A 21,414-nucleotide genomic window follows, 5' to 3' on the forward strand; every position below is an offset into this window, starting at 1 on the left:
AGAAGTACTAGGGGTCTCCTGCGTGGGCAAAACTGGTGTAGACACAGAAGGAGATGATGTAGAACTATGTCTACTCCCTTCATCTGAGGAATCATCTTGGGCAACTTTACTATCTGTGACAGTACTGTCCTTACTTTGTTTGGACGCTATGGCACAATTATCACACATTTTAGAAGTGGGAGACACCTTGGCTTCCATACATACAGAACATGATCTATCTGAAGGCACAGACATGTTAAACAGGCTTAAACTTGTTAATAAAGTACAAAAACCATTTTAAAACAAAACCGTTACCGTCTCTTTAAATTTCAAACAGGGCACACTTTATTACTGAATATGTGAAAAACTATGAAGGAATTATTCAATCTTAACCAAATTTTCACCACAGTGTCTTAAAGCATTCAAAGCATTGCACCCCAAATTTCAGGCTGTTAACCCTTAAAATGTGGAAACCGGAGCTGTTTACAATTTTAACCCCCTTACAGTCCCAGCCCCAGCCTTTGCTGCGACTTCACCAAACCCAGGGGAGTATACAATACCAAATGAAGCCTTCTAGGAACCTTTTCAATGAATTCCAGACCCACACACATGCAGCTGCATGTACTGATCTCAAAAGTAACTGCGCAGTAATGGCGCGAAACTGAGGCTCTGCCTACTACAGAGAAAGGCCCTTCCTGACTGGGAAGGTGTCTAAACAAGTGCCGGACGTAAAAAACGTTCCCCAAAGTTATAAAAGTGTGAAAATAAACTTCAAACTGAATAAAATACCTAAATAAAGCAATCGATTTAGCCCATAAAAGTGTCTACCAGTTTATAGCCCATATTAAGCCCTTTATTCTGTCTGAGACTAAGAAAATGGCTTACCGATCCCCATGAGGGGAAAAATGACAGCCTTCCAGCATTACACAGTCTTGTTAGAAAAATGGCTAGTCATACCTTAAGCAGAAAAGTCTGCAAACTGTTCCCCCCAACTGAAGTTCTCTCACCTCAACAGTCCTGTGTGGGAACAGCAATTGATTTTAGTTACTGCTGCTAAAATCATACTCCTCTCATAAACAGAACTCTTCATCTCTTTCTGTTTCAGAGTAAATAGTACATACCTGCACTATTTTAAAATAACAAACTCTTGATAGTAGAATAGAAACTACAACTGGAGATGCTATTTGTTCAGAGCGGCAAAGAGAATGACTGGGGGGGCGGAGTCTGGGAGGGACTAAATGGACAGCTTTTGCTGTGCTCTTTGCCATTTCCTGTTGGGGAGGAGAATATTCCCACAAGTTATGGATGACGCCGTGGACCGGACACACCAATGTTTGAGAAAACGGAATAGTTTAAAGACAGCTAAAAATAAGCCAGCATGGAAGGTGAAACTTCCCCCCATTTAAAGGGACACTAAAGTCAAAATTAAACTTGCATGATTTGGATAGAGCATGCAATTTCCAATTTACTTTTCTTTTTAATAAGATAGCAAGAGGCAAAGCAAATTTGATAAAAAGTAAATTGGAAAGTTGTTTAAAACTGCATGCTCTATCTGAATCATGAAATTTTAATCTTGACTTAACTGTCTCTTTAAATCAGATTTTTTAAATAAAATGCTTTTTGATGGGAAAAATAATATTTTTCTTTACAAGACAATCCTGAAATAATGGATTATTTTTTAATTTGTGTCTACAGAGATAATGTGCCTCGTCTTCAAAACTAAAATGTTCCTCTGAAAATCTTTGTATACAGAATTAACCCCTTACCTCTAAACGGGACACTAAAACGTATCAATTATACCTAGTTAATTAAAAACCCACATGGAGACTCAAAGAACCCTACCTTATAGTCTGAATATTAGGACAAAGTTAAAGAAACTGCTTTACAGATTTACATTTTAAAGTTATCTATTGGGCAAATATACAGTATCTCCATACCATGCCCTAGTTTTCATCCAATTAAATAGCTAATCATTTTGCTATATGGCTACTATTAAACTCTAATAAAAAATAAGAACAATTCTACAATTTCATATACCTTTTGTAGCTGATAAGGAATTATGAATTGTTGTACATGGATATACGCACACACAAAAAAGTCACAATTAAAAGTCAATTATGAGATCCTACATACAAACACATTTATAGGTTAAGCCTGTGCCTTTAAATTGTGTATAACCTGCAAGAAGCAGAGAAGTCTGTTTCCCAACATCTACAGGAAACAGAGGCACTATTTATGGGAAGTCGAAGGGGGTTAAGAGGGAGGGCAGGTCTGCCTCACTCATGGCCTCCTGCTTGAAACTCGGTAATTTAACAAGTGACAAACAAAATATCTTAGGCTTGATTTACAACAAGAACGACAGAGACATAAGGAAGTTACACTGCACCGAGTTTATTGGAAAGCAGTCAGTCACTCTGTTCACCTGACATCAGGAGTTTTATACCACCAACGTCATCCTTACTGTAAAACAAGGAGCAATAAGCAGTTAGAAATATTTCCCAAACTCATAAAAAATGTCAGAAAACTAGTAAGAAATAGCTTTTGCTATGTTTAATATAGAGAGGCCATTACTAGTAAGCTTCAGTCTTTTTTCCACCATGCATGTGTGCATTTTAGGTCTTGGCAGACTAAGGAACCTTAAAACCTGGGATTGGGATCCCTGAAAGTACCAAACTGTCCCCAACCTGCAGATTAGTTTTACTGGTTACAATCTGAGGCCTATAACATCTCCTCTATGCCTTAGGAACTACATGTCACAGCATGCTGCACAGATAAAAGGACCGTTTCAGTAGTGCTGCTGGCAAACATCCTGGGTTTTTGTGGTGTCAACATTTCTAGGGGCAAAGATTGGACAGGAACTCTGAATTAATACCTTGCCAGGCCCTGCAGTGACAGTATGCTTGGGAACACAGTACTGAGCAGGAATACGGTGCTCATTTCTAGGGCCCTTGATATATCAAAGCAGAAAAGAAAGCTACAGGCAAATCAATCAAACGCAGCAGTGCACGTAACTCTTTCAATGTCGCAGCACGTCAATCTAGTTGGCTCCAACTAGATTTGAAACAAAGTGATAAGCTTTGCACTTACAACACAAGGCATACATTTAAAAACCAACAGCACTTTCATCAGCACATTGTCAATGCAACTATTCAAATGTTTAAAGGGACAGTTAAGTCAATTTCCAATTTACTTATCTAATTTGCATTATTTTCTTGGTATCCTTTGTCAAATAGCTTACCTATTTAGGCTCAGAAGCAGTGCACTACTGGGAGCAAGATGGTGATTAGTGGCTGTACATATGCCTCATTGGTTCCTCGGATATGTCCAGCTGGCTCCAAGTAATGCATGGCTGCTCCTTCAACAAAGGATACCAAGAGAAAGAAGCTAATTTGATAATAGAAATAAATTGGAAAGCTGTTTAAAATTCTAATTTCTATCTGAATCATGATAAAAAAAATAGTTTATTAAAAAAAATATATATGATATGAAAATCTGGTTTAGATCGGAGAGCTGCTAAAATAAGGGACATTATACACTTGTTTCTTTGCATAAATGTAGATCTATTTATATTGTCCATAAAGGGTTTTGTTTTGTTTTAAAAAGGATAGTTTTTCTTATTTTTAAATAACATTGCTCTGATTTTCAGAGTCCTAACCAAGCCCCAAAGTTTTAGGAGAATACCAACGTATACCTACTCCAGCTTCCTTCTGTTTGTGTAAAGGGTCTTTTCATATGCAAAGGAAGGGGAAGGGACTGATATTTCCCTATTTCCCAGTTTCAGTGGGTGTTCCAGAAACCATTTAAACAGAGCTAAACTGGAAGCTTATGAGTTTAGAAACCGTTTTATACTGGGTTTTTATAAAAGTATCCATGCATATTATTCTTTATAGTAGTGTCTAATAAATGCAGTTATATGAAAATTGGTGTATACTGTCCCTTTGATGTTTAACCCCAGCAATAAACCACTATATCCCAGCTGAAAACACCTGGTAAACCAATGACAAGGGGGTAAATGTGCATAGCGCCCAGTACTGCATTGCTGGTCCTAAGATTACCTAGGTTCACTTTTCAACAAAGGATAAGAGGTAAACAAAGTACATTTGATAAAAGATAAATTGTAAAGGTCTCTTAAAATTGCATGATCTGTCTAATATTAAAGGGACAGTCTACACCAGAATTGTTATTGTTTTAAAAGATAGATAATCCCTTGTTTACCCATTCCCTAGTTTTGCATAACCAACAGTTATATTTATATATTTTTTACCTCTGATTATCTTGTATCTAAGCCTCTGCAGACTGCCCCTTTATTTGTTCTTTTGACAGACTTGCAGTTTAGCCAATCAGTGATGGCTCCCAGGTAACTTAACGTGCACGAGCACAGTGTTATCTATATGAAAAACATGAACTAACAACCTCTAGTGGTGAAAAACCTGTTAAAATGCATTATTAAGAGGCGGCCTTCAAGGTCTAAGAAATTAGCATATGAACCTCCTAGGTTTAGCTTTCAACTAAGAATACCAAGAGAACAAAGAAAAATTGGTGATAAAAGTAAATTGGAAAATTGTTTAAAATTACATGCTCTATCTGAATCATGAAAGTTTTTTTTTGGACTAGACTGTCCCTTTAAGGTTGCACCGATACCAGTTTTATTTTATTTTTTAAACCAAGTACCAAAACTTTTTTTTTAAATTCTCGCTGATACCAATTACCAATACTTTTTTTTTTTGTTTCCAAAGCACAATAGAGAGTAATGATTTAGCATAGCTTCTTTATAATTATGAAGAACTGTAACTCAAGACATTATGAAATAAAAAAAATAAAAAATTCCTTGTCACAAAGTTGTAAAAACTCAAAGAAATTTCACTTCGCTTTCACAAGAAGAAATTTGGCTCTGGAAAGATAATCACAACAAGCTACCTACTTCTGTTTACGGCACTAAACGAAAATGCAGAATGGACAAGTCTAGTAAGTGTGCACGCTGTCCATTAGCTAAGGGGGGGGGGAGTCAAAATTAAAACTTCCATTATTCAGAGAATGCAGTAAGACTTTTTCAGTTTACTACCATTATAAAATTCACTTTGGTAGCTAGCTGACCACATCTGATGAGGATACCAAGGAAACTGTTATATGCAAGCAATAGTGCAATAAAAATGCTCTACTAGAATAAAGAATTTTCGCACTTAGGTGCCTTTCAACAGCTTTTACTTAAAGGGCCAGTAAACATAGAAAATAATGTTATATAATTCTGCACATAGTGCAGAATTATAGAACATTATATTAGTGCTAGATTTATATAACCTAATATTGCCGGTGAATTATTGTTTAAAAAAAAAAAAGAATTTCCAGAACCGCTCTCTGTGCTCTACTGAGCGGGTCTGTTTTTTAAACTCGGCGCATCTGGCCAGCTGTCTAGTCACAGCCCGGCCCGACCGCACCATTACACTTAGTGCAGCTCACTCCTGCTCTGTCTGACAGCAGGAGCGAGCTGCACTGAGTGTAATGGCGCGGTCGGGCCGGGCTGTGACTATACAGCTGGCCAGATGTGCTGAGTGTAAAAAAACAGCAGTTCTGGAAAACACTTTTTTTAATAACAATTCACCGGCAATATTAGGTTATATAAATCTAGCTCTAATATAATGTTCTATAATTCTGCACTATGTGCAGAATTATATAACATTTTCGATGTTTACTGGCCCTATAAAAGTAACAGCAAGCGAAAAATGGTGGATATGCCAAATTCACTAGTGCAGGATGGATTTTAGCATTGTAAATTACGGATTTCAGAAGCGGGTAAGCTTCAAATAGCTTATTATTGCTTAATATGACTGATAGGACAAAATAAGCAATATGTCCCTTTAACAAGGTGCTAAAGTTCAAAAGTATTCAATGTCAACCAATGTATGATTAGACAACAGTTCTGTAGAATCATACAAGGATTTTAAGTAAAAAAATAAAATTTAAAAAAATAATTCTTGCCATTTCAAAAGCTGCTTTAGCATTTTATTTACACTTTTCAATCCCTTTAGGAATTATATTTCCAGTATGGTTTGAGAGATAAAGTGGCAATAATAGAACCTTGCCATTCAATTTCCATGTCTATTTTCAGAACAAATAATACTTAATAGCCCAGATCACTCTAAAAACAGCTAATCCCTGTAGCAATTTTCATTTACAAAAAACACAAAATTTGCATCTCAATGTATTTTCACAATTCTACAGCAATAGGTCTACAAAACTACTCATGGTCTCAGCACCTTTAAAGAAAAAGGAGGGGGTTCTTATTATAGCATGAAAGAAAAAAAAACACACACACACACAAATGTAATTGTGAAACATTACTGTGCATAAAACAGACCTATCAAAGTGCAAAAGACGACAGAACTATCTCCCTGCCACATTTCAACCAAAATGGGTGCACCCTTTTGATTGTATGCATGTCTTAAAGGGGCTGCATACTACAGGGAGTGCAGAATTATTAGGCAAGTTGTATTTTTGAGGATTAATTTTATTATTGAACAACAACCATGTTCTCAATGAACCCAAAAAACTCATTAATATCAAAGCTGAATAGTTTTGGAAGTAGTTTTTAGTTTGTTTTTAGTTATAGCTATTTTAGGGGGATATCTGTGTGTGCAGGTGACTATTACTGTGCATAATTATTAGGCAACTTAACAAAAAACAAATATATACCCATTTCAATTATTTATTTTTACCAGTGAAACCAATATAACATCTCAACATTCACAAATATACATTTCTGACAATCAAAAACAAAACAAAAACAAATCAGTGACCAATATAGCCACCTTTCTTTGCAAGGACACTCAAAAGCCTGCCATCCATGGATTATGTCAGTGTTTTGATCTGTTCACCATCAACATTGCTTGCAGCAGCAACCACAGCCTCCCAGACACTGTTCAGAGAGGTGTACTGTTTTCCCTCCTTGTAAATCTCACATTTGATGATGGACCACAGGTTCTCAATGGGGTTCAGATCAGGTGAACAAGGAGGCCATGTCATTAGATTTTCTTCTTTTATACCCTTTCTTGCCAGCCACGCTGTGGAGTACTTGGACGCGTGTGATGGAGCATTGTCCTGCATGAAAATCATGTTTTTCTTGAAGGATGCAGACTTCTTCCTGTACCACTGCTTGAAGAAGGTGTCTTCCAGAAACTGGGAGTTGAGCTTGACTCCATCCTCAACCCAAAAAGGCCCCACAAGCTCATCTTTGATGATACTAGCCCAAACCAGTACTCCACCTCCACCTTTGCTGGTGTCTGAGTCTGACTGGAGCTCTCTGCCCTTTACCAATCCAGCCACGGGCCCATCCATCTGGCCCATCAAGACTCACTCTCATTTCATCAGTCCATAAAACCTTAGAAAAATCAGTCTTGAGATATTTCTTGGCCCAGTCTTGACGTTTCAGCTTGTGTGTCTTGTTCAGTGGTGGTCGTCTTTCAGCCTTTCTTACCTTGGCCATGTCTCTGAGTATTGCACACCTTGTGCTTTTGGGCACTCCAGTGATGTTGCAGCTCTGAAATATGGCCATCTTGGCAGCTGCACGCTTGACTTTTCTCAGTTCATGGGCAGTTATTTTGCGCCTTGGTTTTTCCACACGCTTCTTGCGACCCTGTTGACTATTTTGAATGAAACGCTTGATTGTTCGATGATCACGCTTCAGAAGCTTTGCAATTTTAAGAGTGCTGCATCCCTCTGCAAGATCTCACTATTTTTGACTTTTCTGAGCCTGTCAAGTCCTTCTTTTGACCCATTTTGCCAAAGGAAAGGAAGTTGCCTAATAATTATGCACACCTGATATAGGGTGTTGATGTCATTAGACCACACCCCTTCTCATTACAGAGATCACCTAATATGCTTAATTGGTAGTAGGCTTTCGAGCCTATACAGCTTGGAGTAAGACAACATGCATAAAGAGGATGATGTGGTCAAAATACTCATTTGCCTAATAATTCTGCACTCCCTGTATTTATAGGGACAGTCTACCCAAAAATATGTATTTATTAAAAATAAACTCAAATATCTCTTCGGCAGTGATCACAATGTTATCTACATGACACCGAACTAGAATCGTCTGGCAGTGAAAAGCTGATAAAATTAGTTTACTGAGGTAAGAGGCAGCCGGCAAGGGCTTAGAAACAGGCAGAGATTTAGAATTATTATATACAATGTTGGTTGTGCAAAGTTGGGGGATGGGTAGCAAAAGGCATTATCCATCTTGTCCTGGAGAGCCAGGACAATGATAACACATTTATTTCAGCTTTGGCATTAAAGGGACAGTATACTGAGTTTTTCCACCCCTTTAAGGAGTAACCAATGAACAGTTTTACCTGCTGAAGTGTATTATATTGTTTACAAATTACTCCTTTATCTTTGTCATTGAAAATAGCTGATCCAGCACTAAGGAGTTTTGCGGAGTGATACAAATCAATTATAATTTTCCTGTTGAACCCATCCCCATACTAAAAATATCAATACTGCATTAATGGATAGAGAAAAGCTATGTAAACAAGATGCATCAGAAAAAATTATCACAAAGTTTATGAGAGAACACCCAGCACTTTTTAAAAGGGTGTTCCTGCACCAGCTTTAAATACAAGGGGGTCGATTTATCAAAGGCTTTCGATAGTCTTCAACCCCCTACGACAGTAGGTTCTCACAAGTAAATCTGCAGTCCATATTTAACAATCAGCGGTCATCAGATTGCTGCTTCCCTAACCTCTCGCCACCTCTTAGGTGGCAAATTTCAATCTCCCCAGTCTCGTCCTGCCCAAGCGCGATTGGCTGTGCGCAGGCGACATTGCACAAGACCTCAAAATTACATTCTTGTGCCATACTGAATTCCGGTAGCGGAATTCAGCCCGTCAGAGGCGCACTGCGGCAGACAGGGGCGTGATTGTACACCCATGTCCGCTGCAGCTTGATAAAAATCGACCAAATAAACTCTGCCAATTCCACGAGCACATTAAGAACTGATCTTCGTCTTACTAGTTCCCTTTAAATGTTAACAACAATTGCCTATCTAAGCCCAAGGGCCAAAGTCCATACATTTTCAGTTTACAATTTTTGAGATAGAAACTAACTGTAAACACTATTAAGTATTTATATAGGGAGCCATTTGGAAAGTAAAACAAAAATTATCTCCTATAGTTAGACCAGTTATAAATGAATTATTAGAGTATAACTCACCCCTTTAAAATGCGTAGAGATGATGCTGTGCATCAGGGCTCGATAACTCCAGGTTGCGCAGAGCCCCTGGATAGCTGCAGATGGATCATTTGTAGGCTTAGCAGCAGTGAAAAACAAATCAAACTTTTATTGGCTATGAAATTTATGGTCTGGCTCCCAGGTTTTGAACAAAATAGGTCTAACCCTGCTGTACTGTTATGTACTGGGCTCGCAAATAAAAGTAGGTTCCATACAGATTACAAATTGGAAGGTCATACGGTTTCTAAAACACAAGGAACGATTTTACATAGGGAAATAGGATTGAAAACAAAAAAACAACTCCATCATCCTCAGTATCTCAAGCCCTGATTTGTCAAGCACTAGAACATATGAACTCAATGTTCTGAGAAAGGCAAAGCTCCATAATGTGCCTTATTGCTGGCTGCCACAGTAATATGTTCAATAAAATTTTCCACAAGGTGATGCATTCAGTCAAACTTAAGTGGCAAAAGCATTCTAGCCAAGCTTGCTCTTAAAGGGACATTAAGCACATTGAGATTGTACTATAAAAAGATTGTATGGAGAAAAAAAAAAAAAAAAAAATGCAATAAATCATTTTCTCCAATTTTCCTATTCATGTTACAAGCAGAAGTGAAGATTCCAGACTAGGCCTGTGTATTTGGCAGCTTCATTAGCTGGCGGTTCTTTTCAGAGCCGTATTTCATCTTTCACAAGCAGAAATCCGGTGTTTTGTCAAAATAAACTACCCCAGCACAGCGCATGCGCTATTTGACAGCACCACATTCAAAAGTCTGCATCACAAATATGTTTGTAATGCTGTAACCTCAGACAGCGCATGCAAAGTTATAGGGTAGCTTTTTCTGACGGTGGAAAAATTCCTCAAGCGAAGCCTCTATTACTGCATGCGCAAGTAGAGAGGTAGCTTTTTCTGACAGATATTTTTTATTTGTTACACGATGACTGCGCATTCGAAGGAAGCAAAACTGGGGTTAATCAAATACCCAATATTGAATATAACTTGCCATGCAAATATTTATATATCAACACATATACAAATTTATATCTAAGTATTTATATTTAATATGAGCATATCAAAAATTATAAATCCCCATTGGGTATTATTTGATTAAGAAAAACATGCAGTGAACTCTGCTTTGCTGTCCTAGGGACTGTCACCTTCAAGTCCTGTTAGCGCTGTTTTTCAAAGTTTGTCTTTTTACATTATGGATGGAAAAATAAGTTTAAATTATTGGAGTTCCCTGCACGTTTGTCTTTTTCAAGCTGTGAATGCCAGTTTTGCAGGTAGAGCTTTAACAGCTGCAACTGAGCTCCGTGACAAGTCTCCCAGATTGGTTCCTGAGGCGGCAGTAGACAGCTCCATGGTTGGAGCAACAGTGTATTGAAAGGCCCAAAACCGTAGCACGTGAGAGGCAAGTTCCGGATACAAAAGCACACACTTTGCTGCGAGCTGTAGGCGGACAAGGAGAATGCGAGATTGTCCTGGCTTGCAATGTAAAGCTGGTCACTTCAGAAGCAAGTGCCGTGTTTGGTACAGAGGAGTGGGGGAACCTCTAGAAAAAAAGTTGAATGGGGTCTAATAGAATGCCAACGGAATCACTACTGTTTAAGTTAGCACACAGTTGCTAATATAACAGAATGAGGGACCACTTTGTTACATATCGTTTGTTATACACGGAAGCCACATATTGAGCGAGGTTATTTATATTTCTATTGACTTATTTGATTAACCAGTTAAAACCCATTGGTTGGGCAGGCACAGTTGAAATATTTATTAATAAACCTATCCAATACAGAGGCATAGCTTGAAGAATTTCTCCACCATCAGAAAAACCTACACTATAACACTGCATGCGCTGCCTGAAGTCACACCATTCCAAATATATTTGTGATACAGGTTTGGAATGCAGTGACGAGAAAAAGTGCATGTGCATTGCTAGGGTAGCTTTTTCTGACAGAGAACCAGTTCCAAAAAGAGCCTAAAGCTGCAAGCGGCCACCTTCTACCACATTCGGAAGCATACAAAGCTGCAGAATACACAGGTATATATATATATATATATATATATATATATATATATATATATATATATATATATATATATATATGTGTGTATATATATATATATATATATAAATAAATAAATAAATAAAAAGGGCTGTGCGATATGGAAAAAAAAAAAAATGAATATTGCGATTTTGGTAATGAAATATCGTGATTTAAAAAACAAACTGTTAAACATACATTTCTCAATTTCTTGTGCTAATTTATGCTTTTTTTTTTATATATATACTAACACACACTGTGTACCTCAACAAACCCCAACTGTGTGTCAGCATAACAAAGGTCTACCCTGGCACCTCATATCTTTCTCCATAGTGTTTCTACCTGATTTTAAGTTTGCCCACGGGTTCTGGCTTTATGGCTTATTGCATTACAACTAGTAAGCTCAGTCACCATCCGATCTACTGTACATCACTCACCTCATCACAAATTATTTATTAAAAAGGTTTAAAATGGCTATGTTGAATACAAATTTAACACAAACACAGACGTATTACTGTAATAATCCCCTATTTACCAGAGAGAGCTGTGACACTACTTTGCAGTGCATTGCAGCCCCCTATGGCTCACAAGGGATTAAAATTATTTGTATTATAATCAGCTATATATTTTATATTGTTTACAGTAAGTCTTCTAAATTTACATGAATAATGTCCTATCTAGTTTTTAATCCGTCAGTAGCCCCGCTTTTATCTTCTAATTAATGGTTTTAAAAAAAAAAAAAAATGTGAGCGACATAAGTTGAAAGTGTTTGTACTTTGGAGTATGACAGTGGCAGAACTTCCAGGGTGGCATAAGTCTCAGGTGCACTCAGGACCATGGGGGTCTGACACTTGGGTGTGATCACGCACTGGAGTTCCGCCTCACTTGGGAATCGCAGGATGTGAGGAGGGTCCAGGACCGGAGAGGCCCAGGATGGGAATGGGGGCATAAGTTGAAAGTGCTAATAATCAACACAATTTTTAATTATTTTTTTTTTACCAGAGCCTCCAGCGCAAATGGGTTTAATCTGATGTTTGTCCAGCCACATTAACACTGCACCTTGCTGCTCGGGTGTGTGAGAGCAGTCAGGGCTGCTATAGGGATCTGGGAGGTCCAGACATTTTACAACCATAGTGAAAGTGGTTTAAAAATGTGTTCTCTGCACACACATTCAGCGACACTGCTGATTGGCAAACGTCACCTGAATGGGAAACAGCACGCAAATACAAACAATGATAGGGCGCACTGAGAAGCTCAGAGTGGATGCAGCTGTAATGTGTTTGCAAAGGATGTCTGCCATAGTCCCCATAACCCAATGCAGTAAAGTAAGCAACGGGGACTTAGCTACCTCATAGCGCAGTGGCATGCAATTCCACACACTTAACGTGTCGAACTGCATCTGTGAACAATGCAACCTCACGCCACAACTCATATTTCACATCTGCCCATGAACATTTTAGTAAATGTACTTCTCATGTTGCCAACTTCATTGTGCATGCGCTTCTAAATTAATCACTTAAACTTAAATGTCAACAAAATAGCATACACCGGCGATTTCAAATCACACAAAAAAAAAAAAAAAAAAAAACCACGATTTTAATCGCATAGATATATTATTTATTCTAAAGGCTAGATTTAGTTATAACTGTGCCTATTTGGACTCAGCAGAGAATGAAACCTAGGTTACAACATGGCATCGCCCAGTGCTTTAAATGTTTCAGAAATCATTCTGCAGTAGGATAAAGTATACAGTTTGAGGTCACAGAAAACCCTACAAATATTGGTGGACTGCACATTTGCAACCAGCTAATACCATGGATCTGGAACCACATCACCATCTCTTTGGACCTGTCACATTTACCATTACCAAAAAAAAGTTTACAAATAATAAGGTCACGGATAAAGAAAAAATGGCACAAGGCTGGTATCTGATTAATTCACCAGAATATACACATTGGATGAAAAAGAACTGGAGACAACAATGACATTGGTAATTTTACACAGGCACACTAATTAGTTTGCATTTATTGTCTTTAAACATATGAATGCCTCCCCTAAATCAGACAAAACAACTAGACCATAATGCATCAAACACCAAACTATAAAAGGCAAATATGAGCAACATAAAAGTACATGGAATCGACTAATGCTTTAAGTGATGGTAAACTCACTATCTTTACTTTGTTGAAATAGATATGCTGCAAAAAAACATTAGCCCTTTTTTTCCCTTCTTCTTCTTCTTCAATACCTTACCTGCAATTAGTCCTTTTTAGCATAACATCGCTGTCTGTCAATCTTGAAATACAACCTTGTACCGCAATAAATTTATTTTTAAGATGAAGGCAAATATTCTGTCCAACTGGCTCGCTTTAGTCAATGTGTGGTAATTATGCACATGCGTGTAGTTGCGCAATTCTGTCTTTAAATTGTATCTCCTCTTCAGTCTTTGTGTGTTCACGATGTAGTTGCGCATGTGTACAGGATCTGCAGCATAGACATTTACTAACTAAACATGCGCATTAGTTTACTAATTCTCGGAAGCACGCAAGAAATGTGACACATAGTGGGTGGTACCGCTATATACGTCACTAGTAAGCAAGCAAAAATATCACTGTGGGCGGAGGGAGATTAGAAAAACAATCGTCCGGTTAGTATTTTATACACATATTTACAACTAATACAGTTACATTTTTGGATAATTATATAAGCATTTGGAGTTTTAACAATAAGAGTGAATCAATAGACACTACTTCAAAATAATCGATTGTTGACCATCACTTTAATGCTTTATTTTGAATACTCAATAGCATGATCTGTAGAATAAAATAAGATTTTATGTTCATTAATAAATTGATAGTGCTTAAATAACCTTACCCCTTTAGATTGCACAGGCCAATTGCTGGTGAGATTTTTATACTTGCCCTCTGCTGTATCAGTCTGTTTCTATCCAATGAATCATGTAAATAGGTATTGAAAGAAATGCTATCCCTTTAAGGGGACATTTTACTGTATAATCTTCGCCCTCTACCATGTGTGCTCAATTATACATTTTGTCTGTTGGAGCGTATTAAATAATTTACAGATGGCTCTTCACCGTTATTTTATCACCTTAAAAGTTAAAGTGTTTTTCCCTGCTGAAACCTTTATCCAATTTATGAGCACTGCAATATTCCCAATAAAAAAAATGCAGCCTCCCAAGGAGGTGGGGATGGGGGAGAGAGAGAACCTAGAACATTTGAAAGGATTTTCCTTACAGCTGCAACAACTAATCGATTATAAAAAAAAGTTGTCAACGAATCTCATAATCGATTAGTTGGTTTACAATTAGTTGGTCTGTGCACGACACCAGCTGCTTCACTCCAATGAGCTCCTGCACATGGTATGGTGTTTTATGGTTATGCCCTTAGCCTAAATGACGTCTACAGACGTTTTACTTTTCACTTTTTCCGAACAGTATACATTTTTAAAAAAAAATTACAACTACTCCTGGCTTATGTGCAACCCAGAAATAGGAATCCTCATTTGGATTGTTTATATTAAATCAGATGATTTGTGACTATCCTTTGAATGATATAGTGCTAAGCTTATTAGTTAAGCTTGTCCCTAGATTAATGGGAGTTTGCATTTGTGTAATATTATCTGTTTGCACAATTATCAGCAGATCGCTTGCTATTGCCGATTATATGTACGGCTTTGTCCTGTTACTGATATATAGTCATTAGCGTGTTTGACTCTTTTTTTTTTAAATCTATTTTTAATAAATTGTGATATGCACCAAAATGCAACCTCTATAAGTATATATCCTTTAAGAGTGGACTAGATATTTTCTTTTCCTAACCTTATAGCCGGTTAATCATCATTGCATATAGATAGTTAAGATATTTTAATGTTAGAATGAAGTCCAGGCTTACTTTAAGAGGCCGCTGGCATTGGTGGAGCTAACAAGGATAAATATCCCACCTTGGTAAAATTTGCAAAACCCTACTTATGCATCTCAAGCACCTTACCACCTGAGCGTCTTCTCTGCTGCAGGCAAAATAGCTTGGACTTTATTTTAAATAAAGGACGGAAAAAAAACTTATCTGATTAATCGATTATGAAAATAATCGTTAGTTGCAGCCCTAGTGTTCCTGCAGCTGTTTGGAAAACAATAAACCCTTATCAGCTACTTGCCTGAGTGCAGTATACCTTTAAAGAGACAGTTTACCCAAAATGACAATACATTTTAAACAAAATAACGGTCAAAGTTAAAGGGACATGAAACCCAAAATTTTTCTTTTATGATTCAGATAGAGAATACAATTTTACACAACTTTCTAATTTACTTCTATTATCTAATTTGTTTCATTCTCTTGGTATAATTTGTTGAAGGAGCAGCATTGCACTAGTGGTTTCTAACTGAACATATGGGTGAGCCAATGACAATCGGTAAATATATGCAGCTACCAATCAGCAGCTAGAACCTAGGTTCTCTGCTGCTCCTGAACTTGCCTAAACATTTCAGCAAAGGATAACAAGAGAAGGAAACAAATAGAAGTAAATTGGAAAGTTGTTTACTTTTGTATTCTCTATCTGAATAATGAACAAATGTGGGTTTCATGTCCCTTTAAATACATTACTGCTGATCAATCATAACAGATCGTTTTCTTTGTTTGTAAATCATTTTTTGGAATCTCTGTTTTGCGTTACCTATACCCACTGAAATAATTTCTAGTCGTGCGGCCACTTGGCAGCACTCCCCTCTGCGCAGGGCGCATGCTCCAGCCCCCACAATGACAGATCAAGCGCTTGGTCGCAGCGCACAGAGCTCTCATCATACTGTGAGCACTGAAGGCTGCTGTGTTTATGCTCTCTGACAGGATCGTTCTGTAAGGGGGATGTATACAGTTATACATTTACAGATGTGTATATGTATAACTAACAAACTGTATATGCCCCCCTTAGAGAACAATCCGCTCAGAGAGAACAAACAGCAGCCTTCAGTGCTCACAGGATGATGAGAGCTCTGTGCGCTATGACAGCAGCAGGACCAGAACGGGGTCAGAACAGGTGAGGTGAGAGAGCAAGGTTGTATGATGTGTGTATGAACATAACTAAACTATATACACCCCCCTTACAGAACGATCCAGTCAGAGCATAAACACAGCAGCCTTCAGTGGTCACATTAGATGAAGAGTGCGCATGCGCAGTGCTAACATTTGCAAATTTAGCATATAATTGCATAAAACAACTTGATTGGCCATGGGGCAGGGCAATAAAGTTTTCAAGCACAGCCCTTTCATCAGGGTGTTCCAGGGTTGTCAGAGAAAGGAAAATAAGCAAGAGATGTTTTAGATTCTAGCAGCAATAACGCTATATTAACAAGTAAATGATTACATACGCTCAGTGAACTGGTCCTTTAAAAAGGGACAGTATACACTCATTTTCATATAACTGCATGTAATAGATACGACTATAAAGAATAAGATGCACAAATACCGATATAAAAATCCAGTATAAAACTATCTAAAAAAAACTTACTTAAAAGCTCCCAATTTAGCTCTGTTAAAAAAAAGTTAGATATAACACCCACTGCAAGTGGGAAGCACAGACACTCCCCGCCCCCTTCCAACTTTCCTCTGCATATGAAAAAACTCACAAACTGAAGCAAGCTGGAGTAGGTATACATCCGTATTCTCCTAAAACTTTGGGGCTTTGTTAGGAATCTGAAAATCAGAGCAATGTTGTTAAAAAAAAATAAAAAAAAAATGTAGTTTTGCTTAATTGTATGGGCTATATAAAAGGATCATCTACAAAACATTAATGCAAAGAAAGGTGCGTGTATAATGTCCCTTTAAGGTAGTTTGTTGAGCCTGCAGGATGCCAAAATCCAGTCACTTTTCCCTAAATATTTATGCAAAACAACTAGGAGAGCAAGGTTGCTTAAACCTTAGTGAAATGGGATCTACTTGTGTGCATGTCGAAGTTAAAGGGATAGGGAAGTCAAAATTAAACTTTAATTATTCAGATGGAGCATGTCATTTTAAGACACTTCAATTCACTTTTTTCAAATGTGCTTCGGTCTCTTAGTATCCCTTGTTAAAAAAATGAATATGCACATGTCATACACTAGTGGGAGTTGCTGCTAATTGGTGCCTGCACACATTTGTCTTTTGTGATTGGCTGAATAGATATTTTCAGCTTCCTTTCAGTAGTGCAATGCTGTCCCTTCAGCAATGGATAACAAAAGAATGAAGAAAATGTGATAATATAATTAAATTGGAAAGTTGTTTAAAAGTGTATGTTGTATCTGAATCAAAAGAAAATGTTGGGGTTTACTTTCCCTTTAAGAAAATGTAATAGTAGTGAACAAAGCACTCACTTAAAGGGACAGTCAAGTCATGATTAAGATAGAGAATGCCATTTTAAACAACTTTCCAATTTACTTCCATTAAAATGTGCAGTCTTTTTATATTTACACTTTGAGTCAGCAGCTCCTACTGAGCATGTGCAAAAACTTACAGAATATACGTATATGAATTTTTGATTGGCAGATGGCTGTCACATGATAATGGAGGAGTGGAAATAGCCATAACTTAAATTTGTCAGACAAAAAAAAATCTACTATTCATTTAAAGTTCAGACAAAGGGGGCGATTTATCAAGTTGAGGCGGCCAGGGGCGCACATATTAATTCCCCTGACAAAATTCATAATTGAACATGAGCACTATTTTGTGCTTGTGTGCAATCCCGCCCCCTTCCTGCACACAGCCAATCACACACGGGCAGGAGCTGTCAATCTCCCCGGTTGGAATATACCGGGGAGTTTAAAATTTGCCACTTTAGAGGTGGCGAAAGTTAAGGTCTGATAACCGCTGCTTGTTAAATACGGCGTCCAGGTTCTCTTGTGGGAACCTGCAGTCGTATGGGGTTGAAAGGCTTGCAAAGCTTTTGATAAATCAACCCCTAAGTGCTATTGCATTGTCTTGCTATCATGCATTTGTTGATTGAAGGTACAGTATACACCAATTTTAATATAACTGCATCTAATAGACATTACAATAAAGAATATGAGGCACAGATACTGATATAAAAAGGTTTAAAAACTTACTTAGAAGCTCTCGGTATAGCTCTGTTGAAAAGGTAGCTGATAAGCCCACTGCAAGTCAGAAATAAGATACTCCCCCACCCCCTTCTTTTGCATATGAAAAGACCCTTTACACAAACAGGAGCAAGGTGGAGTAGGTATCTGACGGTATTCTCATACAACTTTGGGGCTTGGTTAAGAGTCTGAAAATCAGAGCAATGTTATTTAAAAATAAGCAAAACTGTCTAAAAAAAAAAAAAAATTTTATGGGCTATATAAATAGATCTACAAAACATGTATGCAAAGAAAAAATAAGTGTATAATGTCCCTTTAAGCAAATCTACTGTATTTACTGGTCCTTTAAAGTTCCTTGATTCAGATAGGGCATGCAGTTTTAAAAACTTCCCAACTTACTTTTATCATCAATTTTGCTTTGTTCTCTTGGTATTTTTTGATAAAAGCTAAACCTAGGTAGGTTTGTAAACTGATTTCTAAGTCATTGAAGGCCCCCTCTAATCTCAGTGCATTTTTGCAGTTTTTCAGTAAGTGTTAGTTCATGTGGGTCATATAGATAACATTTTTCTCACTCCTGTGGGGTTATTTATGATTCAGAACAGATTGGCTAAAATGTAAGTCTGTCAAAATAACAGATAAGGGGGCAGTTTGCATAGGCTTAGATACAAGGTAATTACAGAGCAAAAAAAAGTGTTAATATAACAGTGTTGGTTATGCAAAACTGGGGAATGGGTAATAAAGAAATGATCTTTTAAAACAATAAGAAATGTCAAGTAGACTATCCCATTACGGTTATATTACCAGTAGCTACTGGGAAAAACCTTGTGGCCTACTAGTAAGCACGTAAACCATGATCTACTTTTTGGACACAGCTGTCCTCATGAATGCCCTAGGTCTTTAGTGACAGAGCTTCCTTATTCTTGGCAATCCTGCATAATCACTTACATTAATTTCACTCAAAGGAAGAAGGAAAAAGTATTAAGGTGATAATTTTGAAACAGCAATCATGACTATTTGATTATTCCACAATGTATGTTAAAAAAAAAAAAAAAAAAAAATATATATGACAGCAAGTAAATGACTAATCAGGTATTAAAAAAAATGGCCATATTTTTATTTTTATTAATAGCATTTAAAAACATGTGGTGCAAACTGCTGCATCAATGATATTAGGCCCATAAAGGATAAACACAAGCAGCAGATAATCAGTTAAAGGGACATTAAACCCAATTTTTTTCTTTCACGATTCAGATAGAGAATATCATTTTAAACAACTTTCTAATTTACGTCTGTTATCTAATTTGCTTAATTTTCTTGAAATTCCTTCCTGAAAAGTATATCTAGATAGGCTCAGTAGCTTCTGATTGGTGGCTACACATATTTGCTTGATGTGATTGGCTCACCCATGTGCATTGCTATTTCTTTAACAAAGGATATCTAAAGAATGAAGCAAATTAGATAAAAGAAGTAAATTTGAATATTTGTTAATTTTATTCTATGTCTGAATCATGAAAGAAAATGTTTGGGTTTAATGACCCTTTAAAAGCCAAATCCTTAAGAAAAAATAAAGTAAAGACTGTAATATGTTAATGGTTTGTACCCTTGTGCATATATCAAAGCAGAATATTTGACAACCACCCTAGTCAAATTATAGGTTTAAAAAAAAAAAAGGTTAGTAGCACCAGAGTGAGTTACAGAACACAAAAGTGTGGGGTTGCACACTTTCAGCAGCACACAATGTAAAACAAATTATGGGATGATCAGGATTACAAGAAACCACAATCCCCTGACGTCCCTTTAATTTTAATATAAATGAAGGTAAATCAATATCTCCCTAGTTTGTATCACACTGACTTAGAGGATATTACTCAGCCCCTCTTGGAAAGGAAAGGGTTTGTGGGTATAACATTGCAATAGCCATATATGGTGCAGGAAGGAGGAGATTGATGGGTTCAGAGTCCTGAGACAGAGCAAACTTGAGGAACAAACAGCACAACTAAAGCACTGCACAAAACAAGTACATAACTTAACCCATTGTCTGCCCATGGAGGCAATCACGACACCAAGTGGATAAGGCAGCAAAGCACTGACAATATACTAGGATACGCATCATCTTGAGTAAACACAATATACACAATTGTACAGACGCCAAAATGTCTCTATATCGCATACTGACACTTCCTATATCACTTGGATTCTTTATCGGAGCACTAATGTCTCACTTCATAAAACAGACAATAACTGAAGCTTTTTGACATTGACAAGTACATTAACACGTTTGTAGGGAAGCTGCTTCACACAAACCACAGCACCCCAATAACACATCAAGTCCCAAACTAGCTTCCAAATAAAGTCAAACAGTATAGAAGTGCCAGATTCATTGTTAATAATCCAAATTAAATGTAGATCGAGTATTAGTGGCCTCGGTTCTGATCGAATCTATCTCTGGACACCACTGTCAAGAGAAACCCCTGCACTGAGTTACTACGAGGTTATCAACTCTTTTGGGCAATAGGGCTGGAAAAGGCCCTGTCATATAGTCCTACAACTCAAGCATTGCCCACATATCAGTTATATATCCAATTGGTTAGCACCAGCCCAGCGTTTGATCGGTTACAGGGTGAAAGGAACCCCTGAAGAAGCATTACTAGGTGGTCATTGCTCACCTGACTGCTCTGATAGCTCTCAAAAGCCCGCAAGGCGCTGTCAGTGAGTTTGACGTGAAAGACAGAAACCCGACCGCCGACCCTCCCGCAGGACAGCCCGTAGCTCCGCTCCTCCTGCAGCGCCGCCATCTTAACAACAACACCATTCCCCCCAGCACGGTCGCCGCTGTTCGCCCAGCTCCCCTCCTACAAGCCCCGCCTTCCAGGCATTCACTAACCCATGGACTCGGCGAATTGATTAGCTAAACGAGACGTCGCTCTGCACTGGCCCCGCCCACCCCTCTTTTCATTAGGATTCTATGTTTGATTGGTTTAATCCTTAGGGTTTCCCAGTTGCATGGTTTCTTTTGTTTAAGGAGCGCTGATTGGATAAACTGTGAGCGGAAGTGGGTGTGATTCTATGCTCCAACTGCAACT

At 37.7% G+C, this 21,414-nt stretch overlaps 1 protein-coding gene across 1 annotated transcript in view; it reads right to left on the reverse strand.

The window, feature by feature from the left end:
• ELL (elongation factor for RNA polymerase II) overlaps window positions 1-21,169 on the reverse strand; it is a gene marked incomplete in the record, with an annotated part of 317,829 nt that extends 296,660 nt beyond the window's left edge. The window contains 1 exon segment of the mRNA XM_053702960.1: window positions 20,998-21,169. Coding sequence (XP_053558935.1) covers window positions 20,998-21,126 — 129 coding nt within the window.
• Between the last annotated feature and the right edge of the window lie 245 nt (window positions 21,170-21,414).

Source organism: Bombina bombina, chromosome 2, assembly GCF_027579735.1.
Source record: "Bombina bombina isolate aBomBom1 chromosome 2, aBomBom1.pri, whole genome shotgun sequence".
NCBI classification, from domain to species: Eukaryota; Metazoa; Chordata; class Amphibia; order Anura; family Bombinatoridae; genus Bombina; species Bombina bombina.